The 27,434-nt window shown below is 38.9% G+C and overlaps 1 protein-coding gene across 1 annotated transcript; it reads left to right on the top strand.

Annotated features, from left to right (window-relative positions):
• On the top strand, positions 1–26,662 carry LOC104589414 (ubiquitin family protein). The gene is made up of 6 exons (XM_010247735.3): positions 1–409; positions 5,993–6,137; positions 25,226–25,340; positions 25,429–25,492; positions 26,015–26,180; positions 26,266–26,662. Exons 1-6 carry the CDS (start codon positions 162–164, stop codon positions 26,506–26,508), a joined length of 981 nt encoding a protein of 326 aa, XP_010246037.1. The 5' UTR covers positions 1–161; the 3' UTR covers positions 26,509–26,662.
• Positions 26,663–27,434: the final 772 nt, after the last annotated feature.

Here is a 27,434-nt window from a genome sequence, read left to right on the forward strand (position 1 = left end):
TATATCACTCCAATAACGTGCGAAAGAACGAAAGCCCAACGAATGAGTACTAACTACTAAGGACTGAAGACTGAAAAGTTGAGCGGAGTTACTGGCAGGCTAGAGCGCCGGCGGTGTGAGATTCTGAAACCCTGACGGAAGGAAGAGTAGCGAGCTTGTTGATGGCATCATCGTCTTTGTCGGATGAGGAGCTGACTCTGACGGTGCGATGGAGTGGGAAGGAATACACGGCGAGAGTCTGTGGAGACGACAGCGTTGGGGAGCTGAAGCGGCGGATCTGTGAACTCACGAAAGTGCTCCCGAAACGCCAGAAGCTCCTTTACCCTAAAGTCGGCCCCAAGCTCGCTGACGATTCCGTTCTTCTCTCCGAACTTCCCCTCAAATCCTCTGTAAAGATGACCATGGTCGGGTAAGATGTCTACTTAAACTTATTTACTATCTATCAAGCCACCTTTCTTTTTTACTTCACTGATTCTTGCTGGTTAATCGATCAATTGATTACATTTCTTTTTCTTATTATTAGTGAGTTGGAATGAGCTGAATTCCAGACGTTGTGTTTGTTTATTGGAATGAAAAATTGCATTCTTTGAGCTTTAGTGAATTTCTTAATCAATTCATCTGAAAAACTGAACAACCTGATTATTGTTGCTTTATGGTGCATTCACTCCCCTGTTTGTTGCGCGGAGATGGACAAATGCAGTGCTTTGGTAGGATTAAGGAGCAAGAGTATGCATAGTCATTGTGACACCTTAACTTTGGCTCATGAATATGTGCAAGTAACACCATATAGGAGAAATTTACAATGTTTGTGCTGTGGTTTTAAATTTCCATTGGAACGTTTTGGTGGAAGCTGAAATTATCCTGCTTGAAATACAAAGTTACAAAAAATGCAAGGTTTTGGTCAAACACTGAGAAGCTTAAGTTATAAGTTGATCTTTCTCTTGCATACATGTGATCTATGTTGTTCATGTATGTTGCTTTTAAACTGAAACACTGAGTCACTGAGAATGTTTTTTCTCATCTTTCCTCATCCTTAGGCTATGCTCGATGGAGAAATAGTGTAGAAAAATGCACAAATGAGAGGAGAGACAATCCCTTCAATAGAACTTTATTCAATCCTAAACCATGAAGGATTGAGAAATCTTGATTTGATTACACTTCATTATGCATGTGAATCTCTATTTCTACGAATTAGGTAAAGCAATCCAGTTTTGTCAAACTCTTAAAAAACTATTCGATCACCTTCAGGAAAAGTACAACAATTTCCTACTTGTTCTATAAAGATCAGTCTTAAAGGAATTGCTTTTCAAATATCTTAAAAATAATTTTCTTTGAAGATCGACTCTTGGGTTACATTCATGGATCCACATAAACAGGATACTACTTATATGAAGGAAAGTACCTACAAAAAAGGCATTGTCCAATGCAAACTAATTGTTTCATCCCATTGTTGACCTGGATGGTTGAACCATTTGACTTGTCACCTGGAGGCCAAGGCAGTCTGGTTCAACTCCAAACCCTTTAATATGCAAAATCCCAATTAGCTTGGATGTTTTAAACTGTTGAACTGTTCAACCTGGTCTACGGGTCATGGTTTATTTGTTCATACTATTTATTACAAAAAAACTGGTTTATTGAGTCATACTATTTATATATTAATTTTCATACTGTATTTTCTATTTGTTAATATGATTTGATTATTAAAATTCATCTAGCAACCTAGTCAAACAAACAATCAAACCTAAAAAGAATCTAGAGAGACCTACCTTGTGATTAGTTACGAAGGTCAGTGAAGTGGGGCCAAGAAGGTGAAGCTGTGGGGTGGAATACCAAAGAGGTTCTCTTCTTCAAAACTTGTATTTTTTTTTTCTCTGAAGTAGGAAAAGTATTGTATTGCAAAGAAAACCAAATATATCAGCCCATGTACAATGAGAACTTGTACATTGGGAATTTACAAAAAGATCTGAGAGATCAAATAAAGAAAGGTCCAACTTGCAAAAAAGGAAAAAGCTGAACCAAAGAAAGCTCTTTGTACACTTAACCAGGAACATAGAAAACATATAACTTTGTTCTTGACTGAACTGAAACTATGTCATTGGAAAGATTGTCAGAAATCCTGCTATTCCTTTCCTTCCAAAGGGCCCAAAGGATAGCAGCTGGAAAAATCTTCCAAAGCATCTTGTGTCTTACATTCAGACCCTCAAGGGTCAACCCCTGAAGCAGCTGTAGGACTGAAACAGGTGGGCAAGAAGAAACACCAAAGCAGGAAAGAGCCATTCCCCAGAGCTGCTGAGAGAAGTTGCAGTGAATAAAAATGTGATTAGAGGTTTCAGGAGCTTCATTGCAGAAAGGACAGCAGAAACTAGGAAGCTGCATCCCCCTTCTGAGCAGCTGATCTGCAGTTAGGCACTTATCAAGTGCTGCAGTCCAACCAGGAAGGCTACTTTTGAAGGAGCGTGGGATTTCCAGATTAAAGTCCAAGGGAAGTCTCCTTCCTCACCAGCCACAAGGTTGTTGTAGAAAGACTTAGAGGAGAAGGTGTGAGAAGCCTCCCAAGCCCGAATTCTTTCATCATCTGACTGTGGGTTGGGCTTGAAACTGTGAATATGACTTGGAAGATTTGTTAGTGGACCTATTTCCCAATCATTAAGATTTCTTCTGAAAGTAGGGCTCCATATAACCTCACCATTCATCAAATCAAAACAGTCTTCCACTACAGCATCTTTATCCCGTGCGATAAGAGAGAGGGGAAACCTTTCATTTAGAGCTGTGTCCCACACCAGGACCTGAGTCCCACCAGGGAAGATAGAGACAGCATTGCCCCACAAGGTTCATCCCCTTGGGAGAAGACCAGGACCTGAGTCCCACCCTAGATTTATGAGCCCACACTTATCTGCGATGATTCTTCTCCAGAGGTTGTTCCTCTCTTTGCTGAATCTCCGGCACCATTTACCAAGTAGAGCCTTGTTAACAGCTTTAATATTTTTGATTCCTAAACCTCCAGTTCTCCTTGATTTACACACAGATTTCCATCTTACCAAATTAAACTTGAAGCTGTTCTTCCACCCAGCCCATAAGAAGAGCCTCATTTTCTTCTCTAGAAGCTTTGCAACACTGGCAGGGATCTGAAATAATGATAGGTAATAAATTGGGAATGAATGAAGACAATACACTTAATTAGAGTGAGCTTGCCTCCCTTTGATAAATATTTAGATTTCCACATTGCCAGTTTCTTGTCAAATCTGTCAATAACTGGATCCCAGATCTTCTTAGAGCTGCTTTTGGCTCCCAAGAGAAGACCAAGGTAGGTGGTGGGAAGATTTCAGATAGACAGCCCAAGACGATAGCCATGCTGGGATCAGGAAGAATTCCTCTATCTTCAACAATTCACTCTTCAAAACTTGTATTTACTTGAGTTAAGACTCTCCTCTCATTCCCATCATTATCAAGGAAATTTGTTGTAGTACATTTATTGTAGTACACATAAAGGATACCATGAGATATTGCATCGAATCTGTGCTATTTTCTATTGGAAATGCACATGACAATAAATTAAAGATCTTATCAAGGAGTGTCAGCGGGGGGAGGGGGTGTGGGGGAGGAGTTATTGGGATGGGGGCAGGGGTGGTTCTTCTGAATAGAAAGTAAAGGGCTGTTTGAAAAAGATTGATGAACGTTTGCAGATATACAGAAACCTCATTTATATGACTGATGTTTTGGGTTGTTCTATTATGCCCATGGTTCTGTATGACAGGAAGCTTGTATCTATATTAGGAATTGATTGATTATTTGTGTATGCAGTTTGGTTGGTTATTAGTCTGAGTTGGGGGGTAAAAGTTGTTGTATTTCTGCTGTTGTCATCTCTTATTACAACTACTTGTACTCTCTCTGTTTCATTTTTTAATGAAATTTTCTTTTATTGGCAGTGTGACACATGCCAATGTCACAAGTTGGAGTATTTATTTCCAGCTGGACTACTGAAGCTGCTATTGTAATCCAGCTATCAAGTCCAATGATGGTGGACTGGCTGTCCAACTCCAACATGCACACTTCATCCTTATTCCCATCCATCCATGTGCAGCTGCTAGTGTAGCCCAAGTGATCTTTGAAGAAGTATTTAGGTTGCTCAATATGCCCTGATCCATATTCCCCTTTTTTTTTATAAATAAATTTCATCAATTTTCATTAGAATCAAAGGATAGCATCTGTTACAAGCATCTGAGTGGGAGGCGTGAGGTGCAGTCTCACTCTTTAACAAAGAAATACAACAGATTTACAAATGGGCCCAGTACATCTGATCCCTAGTTACCCCTTGCTTGGCTAGAGAATCAGCCAGTGCATAGGCCTCCCTTACCACCCATTGTATAGTTAAAATCTTCTGTTGTGTTAGCCATTTGAACATCTTCATTTCATTTCTGTAACACCAAATCACTGAATCTGGGTCTTTTAGCCAACCCACCACCACCTTGGAGTCCCCTTCTATCATCAATTTCTCCACGCCTAATTCTTTTGCAATCTGGATGCCTTCTTGGGCTGCATATAGTTCTGCCTTTAGGAGTCTCCATTTCCCATTGGTCCTGAAAAGATGGCTCTTAAATTTCCTTCATTGTCTCTTACAGCCTCTCCTATGCCAGATGGACCTGGGTTGCCTTGACTGTTCCCATCAAAGTTTAGTTCCAACCAATCTTCAATGGGAGGTGTCCAAACCATCCTTGCCTTAACTGCTCCTATTCACAAGAATGTTTTGGAATGACCGTCTTCAACTTTAGTTCCTCTTACCATCCATAAATAAATGGGCAAGTGAAGGTGGTTAACTAGATAATGGTGTGTTTAGATGTTTAACAAGCTCCAAGCTGAAAGATTGAGTAAAATGGATTCCAGAGGCTGAATTTTGTTACAAAATAATGTCCATACTTTGACAAAGAAGTAGCTCCAATAGGTTACACACAAATGTCATTTGAAGGAACCTAGGAGTAGCTTCCATAGGTGATAAAATGAGAGAAAGTAGGCCGAAATGGTTTGGTCACATGCATAGAAGATCATCTATTGCATCTGTGAGAAGAAGCTATCTGTTGCAAGTTGAAGAGGCTAGAAGGGCTAGGGGCATACCAAAAAGGACATGGGTTGATGTTGTAAGAAATGACATAAATGCCCAAAATTTAACAATGGATATGACACTAAACTAAACAGAACAGAATGGTGAAACAGGATTCATGTAGCTGCCCCATATAATTGGGATAAGGCTTAGATGATAATGATGATGATAAATGTCAATGGAAGCAGTGGACAAAGAATGGAAAGAGAAGAGATTCTTCATGCACTGTTTGAGCATCTCAAAGAATCTCAATCTTGTGTGAGAAGGGTGTACAGTCAAATGAATATGGGTTTTGATTTTGAGTGGGTGAATGGGTTTACTCTAGGCTCCAACCTTATTGGAAGACCTCTCTCAAACCTTAAATTATCACCCAAAATTTATGGACAATCCAAGGTGCTTCAATGGATTGGCTTGTATTTAACTTCTCAAATGGGTCCCTCATCCATTTGGTCTTCCTCGTGTTATCTCTCAAGAAGCAGATCAGCAGCAAGTTCTCAGCCCAAAGCCCACTGCCAGTAATTCATGAATTAGACAACTCACTGGTGCCCAAACGACAAACAATTTTGGACATACATGTTTAAATTCTTAATTCCCCTTATTTACTTACTGCATACACCCTGTAGGACCTTACTCTTTCCCATCCTTAGTGTAGACTAAATTGAGTTCTCTACTTGCTGGAGATTACTACTGTCTGAGAGATTTTTTTTTTCTTTATTCTATAACTCTATTTCAAAAATAGATTTCTCTTTGTGCAGTGCTTGTATAAGATGATAAGAAAAGTTCAATCTTGTGCTTGTCTCTGCTGTCTTGTCAAATCTGGATATGTTGTTCTGATGTGTTATATTGAGTTTGTACATATATCTTCAATCTTGCAGTGTCCTAACACTGATTTTCCAGTACTGTTGAAGATGAAATTTTTGTGGATCAAGTGGATGCTCCGGAGATCATTGATGATTTTGAGCTTGGGCAAGAAGAAGTTGTTGACATTAAAGATAATGAAGTCAACAAACAGAAATTGAGGCGACGTATCAGTCAATATAAGGTATATTGTTGTTATCTCATTCCTTATAATTGTAGTCCTATTACATTGATTAAATAATTATGGGCCTATTGTCATTGTGTGTTTAGAATCATATGATGTTATTATTGTTTCTAGTTTACTTGTGGTTATGGTTGTCCATCTGGTGTTTGTATTGAAATTATTTTACTATAATAGATGCATTTTGTATAAGGCTACTCACTGAGTTGGTTAATGTTCTCTTATCAGTCTCCACTGCCCAGGTAGCTTAATAGGAATCAGTGATTTAAAAGGTGTGCCTAGGCAAACAGGTGAGGTGCATTTCAGTGTCTATGCTTCATCTAGGTGGCTAGGCCCAGGCGCAGCCCCTTTAAAGAGGCATGTGTGCGTCTGGTGTGCATTGCACATCAGCCCAGGCGTGCACCTTTTTTTTAATTTTTTGCATTTTTTTGCATTTTTTTTTGCATTTTTTAAGCATGGTAGCTGGGAGAACCCCCTATTTGCTAATGTTGTTCAGTCATTCATTCATCCTCATAAAAGATATTTTTAAAAGATAATTAAAATTATAAAATCGTTTTCGGTAGGAATTAAAAATTTAAAACCCTAAGATGGACTTATTTGGGCTTGCCTCAAGGGGCTTGGTATAGAAGCGGCTTGTAGAATTAGGAATGATATAAAGAAATTTAAAGTTTGATGTACTCAAATATGTTTTATTTTATTTTTGCATTTTCACTTTAAATATGTTTTATATGTTATGTTTATGTATTTTAATTTGAGATATTAGGATTTTATAAAGCATTTAGTTTAAAATTTAAAATTGATTTTTTAATTAATACTATCGATCAAAACAATTTTTTTAATTAATATTATGTTTAATATTTCTTAATTTATTTTGAATTTTTTTACATTTATTGCATTGTTTTTTAAATTTTGCACCTTACTTCAAAAAGGCACATGCCTTGCCTGTGCCTCAGGCCCAAAATGCCCTTTGTGGTTTTTTTGCACCTTGCACTTTTAAAACATTGATAGGAATTAACTTTCAGAATTGATAGATAAGATTGAAAAACTATATTCCCTTACCAAGGCATTAATAGGAATTAAATGGCTTGGTACTGTTCTTTTATCAGTCTCCACTGCCCAAGCAACTTAATAGGAATTAAATTTTACAAATGACAGTTTGAAAACTAGATTCAGTTCTCTTGCTTTGAGTTATAACCTAATGTCCAATGCATGTATCCAATTTTGTCCATATATAGTTGATTCATTGAGAATTGAGAATAAAACTCTATACTTCTCATGGCATATAATCCATTGCAAATTTAGTTAATATTTATTTTTTCTTGTAATTTTCCACATTGGTGAAAACGGCATATAATTTTTTTCCTGGTGGTGAGCACAAGTAGAGGTCATTGCTTGGTGTAATGGTAAAATCTTGGGCTGACAAGATGGGAAGTTGAGTTTGAGTCTGAGAACTGTCACTTAGTTCAGGAAAATGCTAAAGGTTATAGTTCCATATTAACTCCACTGCCCCAAGACCCCAGATAACTGGGGCCAACATTGGATGGGATTGAGTAATGTTGATGGATGCCTTGTTATCACAATAAAGTCACATGAGTTGTTCCAAAACAACTCTTAATTCTTCTTGCAAAATCTTCAACCACAATAATTTTGACACTTCATGAGCCATTAATATATATTTGTTTCCATGCTTGATGTAGAATGTACGATAGCCAGATGTAGAATGTTTATCATCAAGACAATCTGCATAATCTACATCTATGAATGCTTCCAATTTCAAGTGACCATGATCTGTATACATGATCTCCTTTCCTGGAGTACCCTTAAAATGCATAGCAATTCTGTGTTGTGGCATTTAATAGTTTCTTGCTGAGTAGTTGGTTGGGTTTGGGATATTTACTGTATCTCCCATGATTCTGTTTTGTTTTTTCTCCTCCATCCTGTGTAACTTCTGTATCCTATTTTGCTGTCTTTAGCATGAGCTTTCTTTATAAATAAAAATAATGTACTACTTAGCCTGAAATTTATGACATTTTCATCCCAATGATCTTTGTTGGCTAATTAAGGAATCCGCTTCCACTAACACCTTGCTCTTATCCAAAGGAACCGGCAAACATATGATAAATCTTAAAGATTCATGGGAGGTGTTGGAATGTTTTTCTTTATATTTATGATTGTATTCTGCTTAGCTAGGGCCTGTTAGGTCTGGTTAAAATAGCCTTTTTTCCTTTGTTTATGTACTTTGACTACAGCAGAGGCACAAGTGTCTTTTCTCTTTTATTTATGGTCACCCTATATATAATAACATAAGCTGGCGCTGCCAGACAGATTAGAACTCTCCAAACCTTTCTCATCTCTTCTCCTCTCTATCTTCTCTCTCTCTTCTCTTCTTCTTCCTTATTTCTTCTCTTTTCTTCTGCTAATATGGCATCAGAGTGGTTCTACTGGGTCTGAGAGCAGATCGAACTAGTTCTTTCTTCTTTACCTTGCTGTCTTCTTCAACTGAGATCAGAGAAGTTGACCTATGACTGATACAAGTTTGCTTTACTTTTTTTTTTCCTTGATCATGTACCAAGAAAATCCCTATGAAACAAGACAGTTGAATGTAGTAAGAGGAATTGTGAGGTTCAGACCTCTTTTCTGTGGATCATGTGATCCTGTACCTGAGAATGGGTTACTTGTAGGTCACGAATGACCTGTTACCAAGTTTTGGTGTGACTTCACTGCTTTGTGATCTCTTCTAGTAGTTGGTGTGTTTAGGTGATTTGGAAAATTGGTGGACTGGGACTGTAAAACTTGTGCAGTGCTGAAATCAACCTGAATTTTTTTTAAGAGAATTGGAGCTGGTCTGTGTTCAGATTGTATCCAGACCAGAGTGTGTGCATGTGAACTGCATCTCTAGTGTGTTTTTTTGGACCTTTTTTGGGTATTAGGAGGGATCTTAATGTGTGTTGAAACTGAAAAGTGTTCTTGAATCGTGTCCTCTAAGAATTCTGCAACCTCTGGGATTTCAGGAGGTCAAAACGGAATGAGTAGGGGGATGGATATGAGTTTTCCCTTGGTTGTAATTCCCTTTGATGGACTAAACTACCTTGAATGGTCTATGGGAATTAAACTTTACATTACTGCTAGGGGGAAAATAGGGTATATCAATGGTAAAGTTAAGGAACCAAAGTCTGGAAGTGCTGAACATGATAGGTGGAACCAAGAAAATAGTATGGTGATGTCATGGTTCTTGGTTTTCATGCTGCCACAAGTAAGGAAGACATTTATGTGGGCTGAAACAACTTGTAAAATATGGGAACTCCATGGTAAGCCTAAATGGCTCAGGAATTGAGTAAGAAATTAGCATCTGATCAGAGTAAGAAGCCAATCCAACAGAGTTAGAAGAAATATAACTTAGCAAATGTGGCATCTCAAGAGATTATCCCATGGTACCCCAGGAGCGACACTCTGGTTCTGACCCAAAGGAAGAAATTATCAACTCCTTTCGTGACCACTTGGAATTATATGGTAGGACACTTCGCCAAATGGATTATGGCCCTACTCCTACTTCCTTTGCGTCTACATCTGGTAACACTGCCACTGCTTTCCATGTGTCATTTCATACATTTGATTCTCCTTAGATAATTGACTCTGGAGCCTCAAATCACATGACTGGTAAGTCGATTTTATTCCAGGCATATAACATCCTCTCTGGGAGAGATAAGATGAGACTAGCTGATGGATTATTCTCCACCATAGCCGGTCAAGGAATCATCTCCCTTCCGTTCGGTCTTACCCTCTCTAATGTGTTGCATGTTCCTAAATTACCTATTAATTTACTTTTCATTAGCAGTATTACTCACTCATTGAATTGTTCAGTGACCTTCTTTCCTTCTTCGTGTATGTTTTAGGATTTGGCCTCGAGGAAGACATTGGTAGAAGAAGCATGGTGGATGGTCTCTACATGTTGGAGAATAAAGCCGGTCTTGTGGCTACAGAGTCCTTAAGTTCATCTAGTGAGAGTCATGCCTACTTATGGCATAGTTGTCTGGGTCATCTTTCGTTCGAGTCTATAAAACTTATGTTTCTTGAGTTATTTAAGTCTTTGTTAGTTGGTGAGTTACAGTGTCAGACATGTCAATTGAGCAAACATTGTAAAAATTTGTTTCCTTTAAGAAATAAATGATCTGAATTTCTGTTTCATATTGTCTATTCTAATGTTTGGGGCCCTGTTACTCTACCTTTTGAGACTGGATGGAAGTATTTCATTACTTTGATTGATGACTACTCTAGATATACATGTGTTTATCCTATGCGGTCTAGATAGGAAGTGCCAATGATTATGAAAGATTTTCAACGCATGATTTTTATTCAATTCCAAATTGAGATTCATATTTTCCAGTTGGACAACGCAAAGGAGTACTTCCATAGTGATCTCACGGAGTTCTTTGCTTCATGTGGATCTCTTCGTCGGAGATCTTATGCTAGGACACCCCAGAAAGGAAAAATCGTCATCTTCTCGAAGTAGCTCGTGGTTTATTACTCCATGTAAATGTTTTAAAAACGCTTTTGGATGAATGTTGTTATGTCTGTTGCATATCTCATCAATCGTATGCCATCTCGGTTACTAAGGTATAAGGCCCCGCATCAACTTTTGTTTCTTATGGCTCCTCTATCCCTTATTCCAATTCGTGTCTTTGGGTGTCGTTGCTTTGTTCATAACTTGTCCCCTTCTCGCAATAAGCTCGATCCTCGTGCCATTCCTTGTGTTTTTCTTGGTTACCTTTTTTTCTCAAAGGGGTTATTGTTGCTATGACCCTGCCTCACCCAAGTACTATGTCTCTATGGATGTATCCTTCTTTGAGAGTCAATCTTTTTTCTTGGTTTCTCCCCAGGGGGAGAGTAGGGTTAAGGAGGAAAAAAACACCCAGACTCAGACTCAATTACCTCTTCTTCCTGATCCTCCATTTCGTGTCTTCCTACGCCGCCATAAGGGACAACATAGTCAAGAGCCGTGGAACCTGAAACTATGCAAACAATATCATCAGACAGGTACACTTGTTCCCATTGGTATGCCTGAACCTCTTGATATTGATTCCCTTGTTATTAATGATCTTGGTGTTCCTATTGCTAAAAGAAAGGGTGTTCAATCTTGTATTACTAATCATCCCATCTCTCACTTTCTGCTCTATGATCATATTTCACCTTCATATTGTGTGTTCCTTTCCTCCGTTGATAGTGTTTCTGTTCCTAAGAATGTGGTAGAAGCTTTATCCAAACCTAAATGGACAGATGCAATGGAGGAAGAAATTAATGCCTTACACAAAAATGGCACCTGGGAGTTGGTAGATTATTTTGAAGGAAAGGAACCGGTGGGATGCAACAGTGAAGCATAGGGCTGATGGTATGATAGAAAGGTACAAAGCCAGATTGGTGGCCAAAGAGTTTACACAAGTATATGGAGTAGACTATGTAGAGACCTTTGCTCCAGTAGCCTAGATGAATTCTATCAGAATCCTCCTTTCACTGGCAGCCAATCTTGATTGGGAACTTCACAAATTGGATATTAAAAATGCATTCTTGAATGGTGACCTAGAGGAGGTGTACATGACTCAACCTCCAGGCTTTTGTGCCAAAGGCAGTTAGCAAAAGGCGTGTAGGTTAAAAAAATCATTATACGGGTTGAAACAATCACCTCGAGCCTGGTTTAGTAAGTTTCACTTAGCTATACACCAGATGGGGTTCAAACAATGCCAATCAGATCATACTCTGTTTGTGAAGAAAGGTGAAGGGAAAATTGCAATTTTAATTTTGTATGTTGACGACGTAGTGGTTACAGGAGACTGGAAGACTAAAATACAGAAGTTGAAGAAATTCTTAGCCACTCAATTTGAGGTGAATGATCTAGGTCCGTTACATTATTTCCATAGTTTTCAAGGCGCCAAGGCGAGGCTAGGCGACTAGGGGGCACCTAGGCGATGAATTTTTTTATGTTAAAAAATAGATCCTAGGGTAGTTCCCTAGGTACCATAACCATATTTCTTTAATAATTATTCATGGTTTTCGTAAGAAAAGTATAAATTTCATATTAAAGTATAGAAAATCAACATATTCATGAGAAGAAAAGGAAGAAGGAAAATAAAATTCAAAAAATATAGGGGCTGAACCCTTAGTTTTGTTATAGGAAAAGAAGAAAATAAAAAGTATTGGTAGAAGAAGAAGAAGAAGAAGAAGAAGAAGAAGAAGAAGATATGGAAGAGGAAAATGTGCTGATTAGATAAAATTTTTAGTTCTTCCTTACTTATTGGTTCAGATTTTTAAGTCTTTGAGGGTTCAATACAGCATTTTTAATGTTTTGTTGATTAAACCCTAATAAATAAGGAAATAATAAAAAGAAATTAGTATATAAACACACAAAATGATTATTTTAGTTTAATAATGTCTATTTTATAATTGTAATCTCAAAAAAGAATGAATAAAAAAGTATTTTATAGTAGGAAGTAGAAAACTGTTAGGCGATTGGGCGAGGCGAGCCTCAAAGGGTGCCTTGTCGCCTAGGCGTCGCCTTGACAACTATGGTTATTTCCTTGGGATTGAAGCCGCCCGCTCTCAAAAGGGCATCTTTAGTTCCTAAAGGAAATATGTACTAGATCTATTAGAGGATACAAGCAAGTTGGTAGTGAAGCCAATTGATTCATCCATTGAGCCTAACCATTAGTTGGAAGACAGTCAGGGGGAGTTTTTGAAAGATGTGAAGAAGTTTCAAAGAATTATAGGGAGACTCTTATACTCGTCTATGGCCAGGCCTGATATTGCCTATGTAGTGGGTGTCCTTAGTCAGTTCATGCATAATCCTAGGACAACTCACTTTGAAGCTGCAGAAAGGATCCTTAGATACCTCAAGAAGTTCCTAGGAACTGGTTTGCTATTCCAGAAATATGGGCATTTGGAGGTTGAAGTGTATACAGATGCTGATTGGGTAGGGGCAGTTGTTGACAGAAAGTCTACCAGTGGGTATTGTACCTTTGTGGGAGGAAACTTAGTCACCTGGAGAAGTAAGAAGCAAAGTGTGGTGGCTAGGTCCAGTGCTGAAGCGGAATACAAAGCTATGCCTCATGGAGTTGCTGAAGTCATGCGGATAAAAAACCTGTTAGGTGAACTGGGTTTTGTAGTTAACAAACCTATGTCACTCTATTGTGACAATAAAGTTGCTATCAACATTGCTGCTAACCCAACCCTCCATGGTAGAACAAAACATATTGAAGTGGACAAGCATTTTATTAGAGAAAAACTTGTGAGTGGAGGAGTGTGCACTCCATATGTCAGTTCAGAAGAACAACTTGCAAACATCTTCACCAAGGGCCTTCATCATGTACGACATAGTAATTTTTGTGACAAGTTGGGCATGATTGACATCTGTGTCCCAACTTGAGGGGGAGTGTTGGAATGTTTTCCTTTATATTTATGATTGTATTCTGCTTAGTTAGGGCCTGTTTGGTCTGGTTTAAATAACATTTTTTCCTTTGTTTATGTACTTTGACTACAGCAGGGGCATAGGGGTCTTTTTGTTGCCCTATATATAATAACATAAGCTGGCGCTGCCTGACAGATTAGAACTCTCCAAACTTTCTCGTCTCTTCTCCTTTCTCTCTTCTCTTTTCTTCTTCCTTATTTCTTCTCTTTTCTTTTGCTAATAGAAGGCATTACACAAAAAAAAGAATCATATTCTATGGTAACCTACAATACTTGGATACCTACACATGCTTGGCAAGCTTGTGTCAGACATGATAATGACACCAAATACTACATGAATACTTGCAGAACACACTTTATTCTAACATAATCATTTCTAAAATGTATAATTTGTCTATTTACATGTTAGATGTTCAGTTACCAAGATATAACTATTGAGAAATGATATTTTTTAGCTAAAATTAAAAAAAAGCAGGAGCATTTAAGCATGATATCAGCACATCAAATGAGATAGTTGTAATTCTTGTCCTGGATCTGAGGAATTGGAGACTTATTCATGTGTCCCGTATCTGGTCTTTGATGGGCATCTTAGATGGTAATAATTTTGTAGTCTGTTTTATGTGCTTACCATGCAATGCAAGCTTTTACACTCTTGAAATAATTTTTAGGTTGTGTTAAGAAAGTTTATCCAAAATTTCATGGGTGGTTGGTCTAAGTTCCAAGTTTTGGTTACTTTGGGGGAGTTATCCATAGTTGATATCTTAGCAATTTGGCCTTCCAAGCAAATACTTGCTTTTTCTCGTTATAAACACACTTAATCTTGGACAAGGTAATGGATATGTAATATTTCCTGTTAGTGTAGGGGTATTTCTGTCTTTATACCTCGATTAATGTTGCTGATCTATAAGGTTGTGTTGGAACAAGTGCTCTTAACTTAAGTAAGGGCACATAGGTCTTTTCAGTTATGTTTTAATAATAATATAAATACTTATTGGCCGACTGGGAGAAGTCAAGTTGACTCTTTCAGTTCAAACCAGAATTCTCTCTCTCTCTTTCTCTCTCTCTCTATCACCTTTTCTTCTTCTACATAACTGAACTCAGTTAGGCCGAACTCTAAGGCAGACCTGAATTCTATCAGGGTATCAAAGCATCTTGAATCTGCCTAGATTTCTGCTTGCCTAGGGTTCATTCTCTGCGCACCCTATCTAGGGTTTTCCTTTTTTTTTTTTTCTGTGTTTGATTGGAGATAAGGGAGAGGGCTGAAAAGGAGTGATCGCCCTCTTCCCTTGGAGGTCTCTATGCCTCCAGTCAAGTCGTATGTGGTCGGTTGCTGTGATTTCTGAGATCGCCCTCTCCTAGTAGAGGAAGAATAGAGGGCCGAACTGTGTGGGCAGTGGCTGTTGTGTGTGGCTGGTGTGTGTGCAGCAGCTATCGTGTGTGGACTGCTTTCCTGCTCGTATGGGTGTTACTTCAGCGATAAGGTAAGAGATTTCAGTGCATGATATCTGTTATGGATTAAATAGGAGGTGTGTTTCAGACCATATGCTAGGGTTTCGGCCAGTAAGTGCTAGGGTTTATGCTGGTTTCTTTGTGCATTTTGAAGGAAGAGATATGATCATATAGTGGTGAGATTTCAGGTAGTTGTAGGAGTAGGGTTTGTGGTGTGAGCACACTTTTCAGCAACAATAAGTGCTGCAATTAGTGTGACAGGTGTGACCTAGTGGTGTGTAGTGTGCAGATCTCAGTGATAATAGAATTCAGCAAGTGGGCAGAATTGGTGATAACATAATGGGAGACAATAATGATTATAAACCTAGTGTGATGGTGCCTACAGACTACCTGAATGTTTAGATGACCTCCATTAAATTAAATGGAGAGAATTATTTGCCTTGGGCTAAATCCGTTGAAGTCTTTTTGAAGGCAAAGAAGAAAGTAAAACACATTAGAGAGGAGAAACCCTCCTCTGACTCTCACGAGTATGAAAACTGGGAGCAAGAGGATGCTCAAATCATCACATGGTTGTGGAACAGTATGGAACCCAGGATTAGTGTGAACTTCATGTTCCTTGATACTGCCAAAGATGTGTGGGACCATGCGAAGAAATTGTATTCGGGGCAGGACAATACAACCAGAGTTTATCAGCTTTATCAAGAGTACTTTAACCTGCAACAGGGCAATCAGAGTCTTGAGGAGTACTATGCCAACATGAGGAACATACGTAATGAGTTGAATGTCTATCATCCTCTCACTTCTGATGTCAAGATTCAGCAACAACAGAGAGAGCAGCTTGATGTGACTAGATTTTTGGTGGGACTAAAGTCTGAATATGAACCAGTACGGGCTCAGATATTAGGGGGATCAGCTCTTCCGTCCCTAGAAGAGGTATTTGCTCGACTCCGGAGGATTTTCATCAGATCTACTGAGAACTCTAATATCTCAGATAGATCTGCCTTTGCTGCATCGAGAGGCCGTGGTATTAGAGGTGGAGCTCAGGGAGCTCAGTCTGGCCGTGGTGGTGGTAGTGGTTCTGCATATGGCCGAAGTGGCAATGGTGGGTCTACTCATAACCGTGGTGGTGGTTGTACTGGGAGCAGAGATTCAGGGGGAGCCCGTGGTAGAGGACGTAGCTCAGGCCCGAGGAAGTGCACTCATTGTGGTATGGATGGACATACCATCAACTATTGTTATGATCTACATTGTCCTCCCTCAACCTGGGCCAATCATGCTGCGACCAGTGACTCAAGTTCTAGCTTTAGACAGGAGACTCATTAATCTGACCAGATGCCTCCTACATCCACAGATGGTCCCATGAAGGAGATGGTGAGTGTTCCCCGTGATGAATATGAGAGGTTTATCCAATCACAGCAGAACATGACGACTTTTGCTCACTCAGGTATGGCTTGTCTGGCATCTACACCCAATCCCTGGATCATTGACTCTGGAGCCTCTGATTACATGACTGGAACTCCAGGTGTGTTTTCCTCCTTGTCTCATTGCTCAACATCACAATCTGTCACCCTTGCCAATGGTTCCACATCCTCAATTTGTGGTGTTGGTAATGTTGACCTAGATCCTGTATCCCTCTCTTCAGTTCTGTATGTTCCTAAATTGCCTTTTAACCTTATGTCTGTTAGTAAGCTAACCAAATCACTTAACTGCTCCATTACCTTTTATCCTTCTATGTGTGTTTTTCAAGATCTCAAGATGGGGATGAAGATTGGTGGAGGGCATGAAGCAGGTGGACTGTATTATCTTGACGGTGGTGGTGGTAGAACCTCAACAGCTCTCCAGTCATCTCTTTCTCCTCTCCAGTGGCACTGCCGATTTGGTCACCCATCGCTAAAAGTCTTGAAGTCCTTGGTCCCGTCCTTGAGTTAGCTTTCTGTTTTGGATTGTGAGTCGTGTCAGTTTGGGAAACACCATCGTGTTCCTTTTAGTTCTAGGGTTGATAATCGTGTGTCGAGTCCTTTTTCTTTAGTTCATTCAGATGTTTGGGGTCCTTATAAAGTGATGTCATATAATGGATACAGATATTTTGTCATTTTTGTGGATGATTTTTCAAGGATGACGTGGCTCTATTTAATGAAAGAAAGAAGTGAATTGTTTACCATTTTCCAAAAATTTAATGCTGAGATTCGTAACCAATTTGGTACCCACATCAAAGTTTTTCGTTCTAATAATGGCCGCGAATATTTATCCTCATCATTTCAGAAACAGTGAGGCGGTAAAGAAGTTTGGTATGAAACAGTGCAAAGTTGACCATTCTATATTTAGTCATGACTCTCCGGGAGGAAAAATACTGTTAGTGGTGTATGTAGATATTGTTATTACTGGGAATGATAACATTGGTATTGACAGGTTGAAGACTTTATCTACAGGATCACTTTCAGACAAAGGATCTGGGTAAACTGAAATACTTCTTGGGGATAGATGTAGCGAGATCCAAGTATGGGATTAACCTGTGCCAGAGGAAGTATGTGCTTGATTTGCTAGAAGAAACATGCCTGTTGGGTGCCAAACCTGCTGACACACCCATGGACACAAATACCAAGCTAAGCAGTGATATGGGTGAAGTGTTTGAAGACCCTGGTAGATACCGACGACTTGTGGGCAAACTGAACTACCTAACCATCACCAGACCAGACATCTCATTTGTAGTTAGTGTAGTAAGCCAGTTCATGCAAAAACCTCTGATTCCTCATTGGAATGCAGTTCTGAGAATTGTGAAGTATCTAAAAGGGGCTTCGGGTCGCGGTCTGATATACAAGAGTGGGGGAAAACTTGAAATAGAAGGGTATTCTGATGCTGATTGGGCCGGGTCTATGTCTGATAAGCGGTCTACTACAGGCTATTGCACATTTCTGAGAGGTAACCTGGTAACGTGGAAAAGTAAGAAGCAGACGGTTGTGGCAAGAAGCAGTGCAGAAGCAGAATATAGGGCTATGGCGCACACCGCTTGTGAATTAGTGTGGCTAAGGAACCTTTTACAGGAAGTAGGGTACAACATTAACACTCCAACGAAGCTCTATTGTGATAATCAGGTTGCAGTTCATATCTCCTCTAATCTAGTGTTACATGAAAGGACCAAGCACATTGAGGTTGACTGTCACTTTGTGAGGGAGAAGGTGCTGAATGGAGAGCTAGACACTACACATGTTAATATAGGAAATCAGTGGGCTGACTTTTACAAAAGGCTTGAGTCGGGGAAGAGTGGATTACATATGTAACAAGCTGAGAGTATATGATATATACTCACCAGCTTGAGGGGGAGTGTTAGCGTAGGGGTATTTCTGTCTTTATACCTTAATTAATGTTGCTGATCTGTAAGGTTGTGTTGGAACAAGTGCTCTTAACTTAAGTAAGGGCACATAGGTCTTTTCAGTTATGTTTTAATAATAATATAAATACTTACTGGCCGACTGGGAGAAGTCAAGTTGACTCTTTCAGTTCGAACCAGAATTCTCTTTCTCTCTTTCTCTCTCTATCACCTTTTCTTCTTCTACATAACTGAACTCAGTCAGGCCGAACTCTAAGGCAGACCTGAATTCTATCATTTCCCATGACCACTGTCTACTTCACACAAAAGCTTTCTCACCATTTGTTGATATGGAGGGGTGTGCTAAAGGGTTGACCTTCTCATTGAAAAAATGCTGAGACTAGTTGATTGATGCCAAGTTGACATTTTTTGTCCAATCTATGGATCGTCCAAACACCTTTTGCAGAAATTCTACATGTTGTACTTGCTGCAACTCCTATATACTCGTGATTTTTAACTATATACTGGAGATATAAATGGAAACTACTTTGCCAAAGCATATTTATGGTAATGCCACTGTAAGGTTTGCCTATGAAATCTAGACACCCCTGTCAGTTTTGGTGTTAGCGTTGTTCTCTGACATCCCCCCTCCCCCTATGCAGAGGTTGTCTTCACCTTCTTTTTTTTGCAGAGTATTTGGTCAAATAGGAAATAGGTCCAACCATTACTGGGATATGTCAAAACTTGCCAGATTTGAGCCTGTACATGTAAATCTTGGGTCCGGTTAAATCTGATCTAAAGTTCAGAAAACCTGTTAGATAACCCCTTGCTCAAAGATTCTTTTTGCAGAGTATTTGGTCAAATAGGAAATAGGTCCATCAACCATTACTGGGATATGTTACAAAACTTGCCAGATTTGAGCCTGTACATGTAAATCTTGGGTCAGGTTAAATCTGATCTAATGTTCAGAAAACCTGTTAGATACAATCCCTTGCTCAAAGATTTAAAGTTTTGGAAAATTCTGTCTTCAGGAAATTCCGGACTTGTTCTTAAGTATTTTGGAGTCTTCGGGAAATTCTGTCTGCTTGAGAAACAATGATGAGATGTTTGAATGGCGATGTTTCCTCCGATGAGAGATTCAGCAAAAGATGACTGGTCCTACTCACATTTGTTGTTTGCTTCGAATGGGCCTAGAGAGAACCATTTCTCGAAAGAGGGTGAAGGGTGTATTCTGACAGCATAGAAGTAGCTCAGGTTGGAATCGATGGAGGACAGGTACCTTTCAGCAGAACCAATGCAGCAGGAGAGGGTTAGACAGAGGAAAGGATGTTAAAAGATATCAAATGGGGTTTCCCCAAAGGGATGCCAGAGGAAACCATAAGAAATGGGGGTGGTGGCCTTTGGGTGGTTCCTGTGCAATCAAGGCAAATCTCCAACACTTTTTTATTTATTTTTTATTTTTTTTTTCTGGAGGCAGAGAAGGAAGGCGTTATGGAGATGAGTTTCTTGCAAGGTTGTTTGGTGGGTTGCTTTGATAAGGCTGGCTTAGATGGGGATGAAATTAGTTAGTGGGCAATTGAAACTTGGCATTTTTGTGATGGGGTGGGTGTGAGGAAATTCAACGATAAGTGGTGGTTGTTCATCCTTGCATCACCAGTGGAGGTAGCCAAGGTCTTAAGTATTGGAGCTAGAAACATTAAAGGGGCCCTGCTTCATCTTGAGCCTTGGTCAGAAAGATGTGAAATCTGGACTAAAGTAAACAATACTCCTTGATATATCTAGGTTAGAGTGTATGACCTTCCTCTCCAATCTATGGAGTTCTTATATTGTGTAGAAAATAGGAGATGTATGCAAAGGCTTCTTGGAAGTAGATGAGTCAGATGACTTCTGTTGGTCTATAGAGTGTGTTTGTATAAAGGTGAACTAGATAGGGTTCTTTCCCCAACGGTGAATATAGTGGATGGGGATGCCTTATACGTAGTTACAATTTAGTTAGAGATCAAAATGGAGAAACAAGCAATCCCCCATGACTTTAGGGAAGCAACACTAGCGGATAAGGAGATTGTTCTTAGAAGATTGGTAGGATGGTCAATCGAGGAGGTTAAGAAGAAAATGGAGAAAGAAGCATCACATTAGGTTGAAATGCAAGAAGCTCTGAAAGGTAAAGATTTCGGTCAAATTGCAGTTACCGGAGAGGAAGGAGGCTGGTGTATGTTGAGCAGGGAGAGGAAAGGAAGACGTGGTGATTCCAAAGTCACACTATCAAATCCCAAAACGACCAAAATACCAAGGGAAGTTTTGAATTTTAAAATAGAGAGCTTGGCCCTTTTTGAATTTTGAATGAGAAATCTCTTGAAGGGGCGGATGAAATTTTCACTAATAAGCTGGTTGTGGCACTTTTGGGTTTGGTTAAGAGCCCTTTGCTGGACCTGAGTAACAGACCCAATGCTGAGCTTTCTCACCAAGGGGGTTTGCTTGGGCAAGTCCATTTGGAAGGGGAGGTGGACCTAGGTTTTGGTTCCCAAACAAGAAGGCTAGGACCAATAAGAATTGGTGAAAACAGGGCTGACTATCCTTTTCTCCTATCCAAGGGAAAGAAAAGGAGGTCACAAGAGGAGGATCATTGTCGTTGTCTAGCTCCAACCTGCCTTCTTTTTATTTTTTTTTTTGATGAATGAAGAAATTTATTAATTCAGAAAATAACACCACTGAAGAGGCACGAGCTGTTACCTCTTCAGAAAAGTATTACTTCTAAGTAAAACAGAATTAACCATAAATAAAATTATAAAGCAGCCCAAAATAACTGCTTCCTTGTAGCCCCCTGCTTATCTAACCCATCCGCTAAGGTGTTTGCTGATCTTCCCACCCAAAGAGAGGTAACAGTCATATTTCTTGTAAGCCAGTTTACTTTCCTTAATAAATCTCTGTGTTGCCACATACTGAAGCTGGGTCTTTCAACCATCCCACAACAATTTGAGAGTCTCCTTCAACTACCAAGTGCTGAACTCCTAATTGTTCTGCAATCTGAATACCTTGTACCGCCGCTAAAATCTCAGCTCTATTAGAGTTTCCTATTCCCATGGGGCCTGATAACAAGGCTAATATGTTCCTCTCTGTGTCTCTCAGCACCCCTCCTATCCCCAATGGGCTTGGGTTTCCTTGGCTTCTGCCATCGAAGTTCAGCTTTACCCATCCTTCAGGCGTAGGGGTCCACACTACAGATTCCCTGTCCTTCCTTGTATGGCTGTTAGCCACCGCTATCCAGTTTCTCCAAATATCATCAAAGGAAAAGGTATGAAAGAAGTCCAAAGTTCTCAACCAGTGGATGGCCCTAGTCAAGATACAATCCTCAACAGCCTGAATGCTTCTTTCTTTTTCCTTGAATATCCTTGCATTCCTTTCTTCCCAAATTGTCCACAATGCGGCTGCTCTAGTACATCGCCACATCAATTTTCCATTTTTTGTAGGCCACACCAACCTGCCTTCTTGGGGGGTAGAGAGTTCAAAAAGCTGTGATAAGGTGGGGGAGGAAACACCGGTGGAGGAGAGATCACCAGCCAAGGTTATCCTGTCTACTCATAAAGAATATTCAATTCTGACTAAGGAGCAAAACATGCTTCTAGAGTTTGTGGAGACCACTCCATCGATGACGATAAAGGAGATAGACTTGCAGAGGGCGATTGTGATAGTTGAATCAGAAGAGATGGAAGGCAATTAACTGTTTCCTAGGTAGGAAGACAAGTTGAATTACAGATTGAAGTGAACTTGGAACCACTAGCCATGATTTACCAAAGTAGCAGGGTCAAGAAGGGCAGGCAAAGGAAAATAATCTTTGAGATGTCCATCTGAAACGTGTTCAAGATAATGTGGTGTCCTCTTGGGTCATGTCCAACATAGTTTTCAAGGTGCCAAGGCGAGCCTAGGTGACAGGGAGGTGCCTTGCTGCCTAATCACCTAGGCGATGGGTTTTTTTAAGTAAAAAGCACATATCCTAGGGTTGTTCCCTAGGTTCCATAACCATCTTTCCTTAATAACTATCCATAATTTTCATAAGAAAATTAAAAACTTCATGTTTAAGTCTAGAAAGTCAACATATTTATGAGAAGAAAAAGAAGAAAAAAAAGAAAATTCAAAAAACATAGGGGCTGAACCCCTATTTTTGTTATAGGAAAAGAAGAAAAGAAAAGGTGGAAGAAGAACAACTATGATGTCCAAGTTGCTCAGTTTCACAGAATTTTTGGCAGTTTCAATATAGGGTTTGGAAGAAGAAATGAAGGCTTTACTGGTTTCTCTGGAGAATTGAAGAAGGTACAGAACAGGAGACAGAAAAGGAACTTTTGAGGATAACTTGGGGGTTGAATGAGAGGGATGGTAGTGTGGGAAGGAAAAGTAGATAGCTCATCGTTAATTATGGAGGGAATCAAAGTGTTTCCTGGAACATAAGAAGACTAGGATCGGGAAGAAGGCAAATAGTAGCCAGGGGATTTCATCAAAGAGAAGAGATTGGATATCGTAATGTTGTAGGAAACTAAATTGCACAAAGTGGATTTCCCAATGATAATAAGCATGTGGGGCTTTCAGCTGTGTGACTAGCTTTATATTCTAGCAGTAAACACAACAGTGGGTGTAGCGCTTGTATGGATTAGTTCCACTTTCAAGTTATTGGACAAGCAAGTAGCAGTTTTCTCCATTACGACGAAACTTCATTGGTAGCAAACGGACTTGGCCATTTTGGTGTACATAGTTTATGGACCTACTAGTGTTTTAAAAGGCATGCCTAGGTGCATAGGCAAGGTGCATTTTAGGGTATGCGCCTCACCTAGGTCCCGAGCAGAACACTTTAAAGAGGCATGCACTTGGTGTGCCTTGTGCTTCAGCCAAGGCGTGCGCCTTTTTGAAAATTTTTTCTGCATTTTTTCTGTTTTTTAATACTTAATATTTTGTAACTTTAAGTGTCTTTTAATAATATTTTTGATTAGGATGAATGAAAGATGTTTGCTAATGCTGGTCATTCAGTCATCCTAATAAAAGATATTTTTTAAAAGACACTTAAAGTTATAAAAGTTTTTTCTTTTTTTTTTTAATAGGGATTAAGAATTTAAGACCTGGTATGGACTTATTTGGGCTTGCCTTGAGGAATGCATGGCCCTTGAGCTTAAGGGTGTTCATTTGTATAGAAGCTCTTGTACAGTGAACACTTATATACTTTTTCCTTTTGATTAATACAATTTTACTTTACCTCTTTAAGAAAAGAGGCTAGATCCTTTAGTTGTGATGTTTTGTTTTTGAAAATTTGGAATTTCAGTAAAAAAGGTTTAATAAGTATTGATTGTATTTATATTATTTGAAAATTTGTGATTATATTTATAGTATTGATTGTACATTATTTTAATAATATATCCACAATTTTGGGAAAAATGAATTGCCAAAATCCTTGAATATTGAAATTTTGGTTAAAATATATCTGCCTAACATTTTTATATTTCATGTTGGTAGCTTTATCCAAAACTGAATTATGTGGAAATTTCAAGAACATTTAAAACTTGCAATTTCCATCCCTAATTTGCTGAGACATTATTTTGGCTTCCATAGGAGGAATACCTGCAACTAAATAACAAACAAGGACCTTAATCATGCCCATGAAACTTTAAAGAGCAGAATTCTATAATTAATGGACACATAGCACTTGGAAAACAGCTTACATTTGAGATTGTATGAGAACTCTGAGTCCTATTCAAAATTTCAAATGAAAAGACTGTAGAAACTGGAAAATACTTGAGACTTTCAAACTACCCCTGGATCTTCATCAATCTTTATCAAGAAAAGTACATTACATCCGAGAAGAGAATGCTGACAGATAAGGGAAGTGATTGTCCAATCCTTATCTTTTATCTACTTCTTTAGTATTATACTATTTTCTTCACCTTTCTTTATTTTCTCCTTGCTTTCCCTTATATTTTTCTCTGTCAACTGATCTCCTGAGAGCCTCTTCCAAGAGGGTCTGAAAACTCTGTTCTTCATGTCAATCCCAAACCCAAAAATGTTGGAAGTTAGCTCTTTTGGTGTCAAATGTATGATTAAGAAAATAAAATAGGAAAATATGGGGAGAAATTGGTGGAAAACATTTCTATCATTCTTAGTTTTGTTAATTAGTTTGATCTATTGTGTCTGGTGTGTACCACCTATCTTCACGTTCTCTTTATTTTTTATTTAAATCTGAATTTAATCTCCATTTGCTTGATAGATCCTGATTTGTTATTTCTTGTTTATCTCAAGAAGACAATATCTTATAAGAAGAGGTGATCTTGTTTTTTGTGCAGACTGTAGAGAGATACCAGAGGGTGTAATGTTTAACCTCAATGGAAAAATTAATTTTTTTTCTAGACTTTGGGTCTTCATTCTTATGTGTATCAATTTTTATTTTATTTTTTTATTATTTGATCATGAAGAGTTGGCTATTTTCTTGAGTTGTCATTCTTTTATTGGGCTGTTAGTAAAACTGAAATTTTGTTGTAGCAGTGAAGCAAGACTCTTTAAAGAAATGTAACTTTCTTCCTCAAATAATGTGTTGCGTCACAAGAAGGGTCATCTTTTTTTCATTAGAACCTTACTTGTAGCAGCACTGCAAGTGCTGCCATCATCACTACAAGCCATCACTACCTACAAGCACAGTACAGAAACATCACAGTATTTTTTTTACTATTAGTGCAAATGAAGCCTCAAATGAACACAATCATGGCACAAGATAAATAATACACCACATGATACTTAGCATGTTATGAATAGGAGGATGTAGAGCAAATGGATAATATTTGATGCTACCTAGGCACGGCTTTGTCATACTTTGCCTATATTTGACCATTGGATGTGTCCCTGACAGATTGAACTTCTCAATCCATGCCGGAAGGATAAGAAACTGCTTGTTCTGGATATTGATTATACTCTGTTTGATCATCGGTCAACAGCAGAGAATCCACTTGAGCTTATGCGGCCTTGTAAGTGGTTGTTTGGTGGCAATAGTTAGCTTCTTTTCTTTTGTTCGTTCCCCTAATATTTATTTATGATGTGTGTCATTGTGTGCAGATCTTCATGAGTTTCTCTCTGCTGTTTATGCAGAATATGATATCATCATATGGTCTGCCACCAGGTCAGGTTCCTGCCATAATTCTTTGAGAGGGTGTGTCATTGGAGGCATAGCTCTGTCCTAGATTCAAATTTATGTAATAAGGACTATGTTATGTTTGGTTTTCTGATTTTGTGTTGTTATAGAATGCATTTATTGCATATTTCAGCAGTTTCTTTTCTGTAGATTTTCTCTTATTTGGCATAGGAGCTTATCTATAGGTGGTATTGATGAATTTTGGATCCTCTAGACCATTAACCACATAACATGCTCTGGTTTTTCTTGTAAAAGGGGACAAATACAATTTTGATTGGGGTATTCTTGTACAACCCCCCAAGGCCACAACCTGTGTATTTAGACATCTACCAATTTTGCAAAGCAATAGAGTATGTTACTTTGCAAGGGTGACCAAGTATGTGTTGGGGATAGGACCTCCATTATACAAACATGCCATGAGTATAGTTAGTTTCCTCATTATATACGGATTATTATTGCACAAGGCGTTGTAGATCTGAATGCATGAATACCTATGTGTATGTTCCCCAGCATGAAGTGGGTTGAATTGAAGATGGGACAGCTGGGGGTACTGAACAATCCCAACTACAAAATAACGGCTCTGCTAGATCACATGGCCATGATTACAGTGAAGTCAGATTCTCATGGGGTCTTTGATTGCAAGCCACTTGGTCTTATCTGGGCTCAATTTCCAGAGGTAAGTTGCAAGACATATCTGGTGGGTCCTCATTTGTTTCTTTATAATTAACATACTACTAATTATCTTTTTACCTCATCTGCAGTTTTACAATTCAAAAAACACTATTATGTTTGATGACCTCCGGAGGAATTTTGTGATGAACCCACAGAACGGGCTGACAATCAGGCCTTTTAGGAAAGCCCATTCGAACCGCGACAGTGATCAGGAACTGGTGAAGCTCACACAGTATTTGCTTGCCATAGCCGAGCTCAGTGACCTAAGCATACTTGATCACCGGAATTGGGAGTCATACACTGAAAGTACCAAGAGGCGCAGGCACTCGTGAATCTAGACATTGATCCAACAACATCCCTCTCGGTCTGCTTTTATGTTATTTTATAGTTCTCTTATTATGAGTTTGATTTATTTAAGAAATATAAACTTCCTCTATTAACACAAATTCTTCAAGGAAATGAAGTTAGGAATGATTCTGAAGATAATTTGGGGAAGGGGCGGGATAGACCTGAAAAATCTATGGCTTCTGAGAAGGCGTAAAATCAACCAGAGGGTAGTAAAACCATATTTAGAGACGTGCATGAATCAAGCAGTTCCAAACCATCCAACATGTATCAGACCCCAAGAAGTTGCCACCCTAGTCAAACTCCTGGCCGCGGTGATAGAGCTTATTGTGCCTGTAGAAAGTCCTTAAGCTTATTATTCTTTGAGCTTATTTTATGAGTCGTTTATTTTTGGGTAGCAAGTCTTTCCTTGTGGTCTTTTGAGCTTCTCCGAAGACTGAATTGTTTTTTATTTTTTATTTTTTTCTGTTTTGGTAATCATAAGCTGGAAAGGTGAGATGTGTGCGCGGAAAGACCTTGGAAAACTGAAAATGCTGAATTTTGGGAAGCTTCAAATTAAACATTCTGGTCTTTCTGCATGATAGATGGTCTTTAAACGTGTTTTTTAAAAGCTTAGTAGACTGAGCGGTTTGTCAAATAGTCTGTCTTTAAAGACAAAGACCCCAAAAGCTTAATGTCTTCTGTCCATTTAGGCTGTGGAAGGACTTTCTAAAAAGATTTGCCAAATGGCACCTTATTTTGAGTTGTTACTTGTTACAAGTGTTCCTTGAGCTTGGAGCCAGCCTACAGAGAAGCCCTGGATGAGACATTAAGGCTGTGTTTGGTTTGACTTTGACAGAAAATAAGACGAGAAACAGAATTCCTCGAGAGCTTTCCCTCATCTTTATGTTTCTCTCTAATTTTCTACCAAGCT

The sequence above is a fragment of the Nelumbo nucifera genome, chromosome 5, assembly GCF_055504915.1.
Source record: "Nelumbo nucifera cultivar China Antique chromosome 5, China Antique-T2T, whole genome shotgun sequence".
Lineage (NCBI taxonomy): Eukaryota > Viridiplantae > Streptophyta > Magnoliopsida > Proteales > Nelumbonaceae > Nelumbo > Nelumbo nucifera.

Coding starts and splice junctions, on each gene's coding strand:
- LOC104589414 (XM_010247735.3), top strand. CDS start 162: ATGGCATCATCGTCTTTGTCGGATGAGGAGCTGACTCTGACGGTGCGA. Junction 25,341..25,428: donor ACTTGAGCTTATGCGGCCTT/GTAAGTGGTTGT, acceptor CATTGTGTGCAG/ATCTTCATGAGTTTCTCTCT. Junction 26,181..26,265: donor TCTGGGCTCAATTTCCAGAG/GTAAGTTGCAAG, acceptor CCTCATCTGCAG/TTTTACAATTCAAAAAACAC.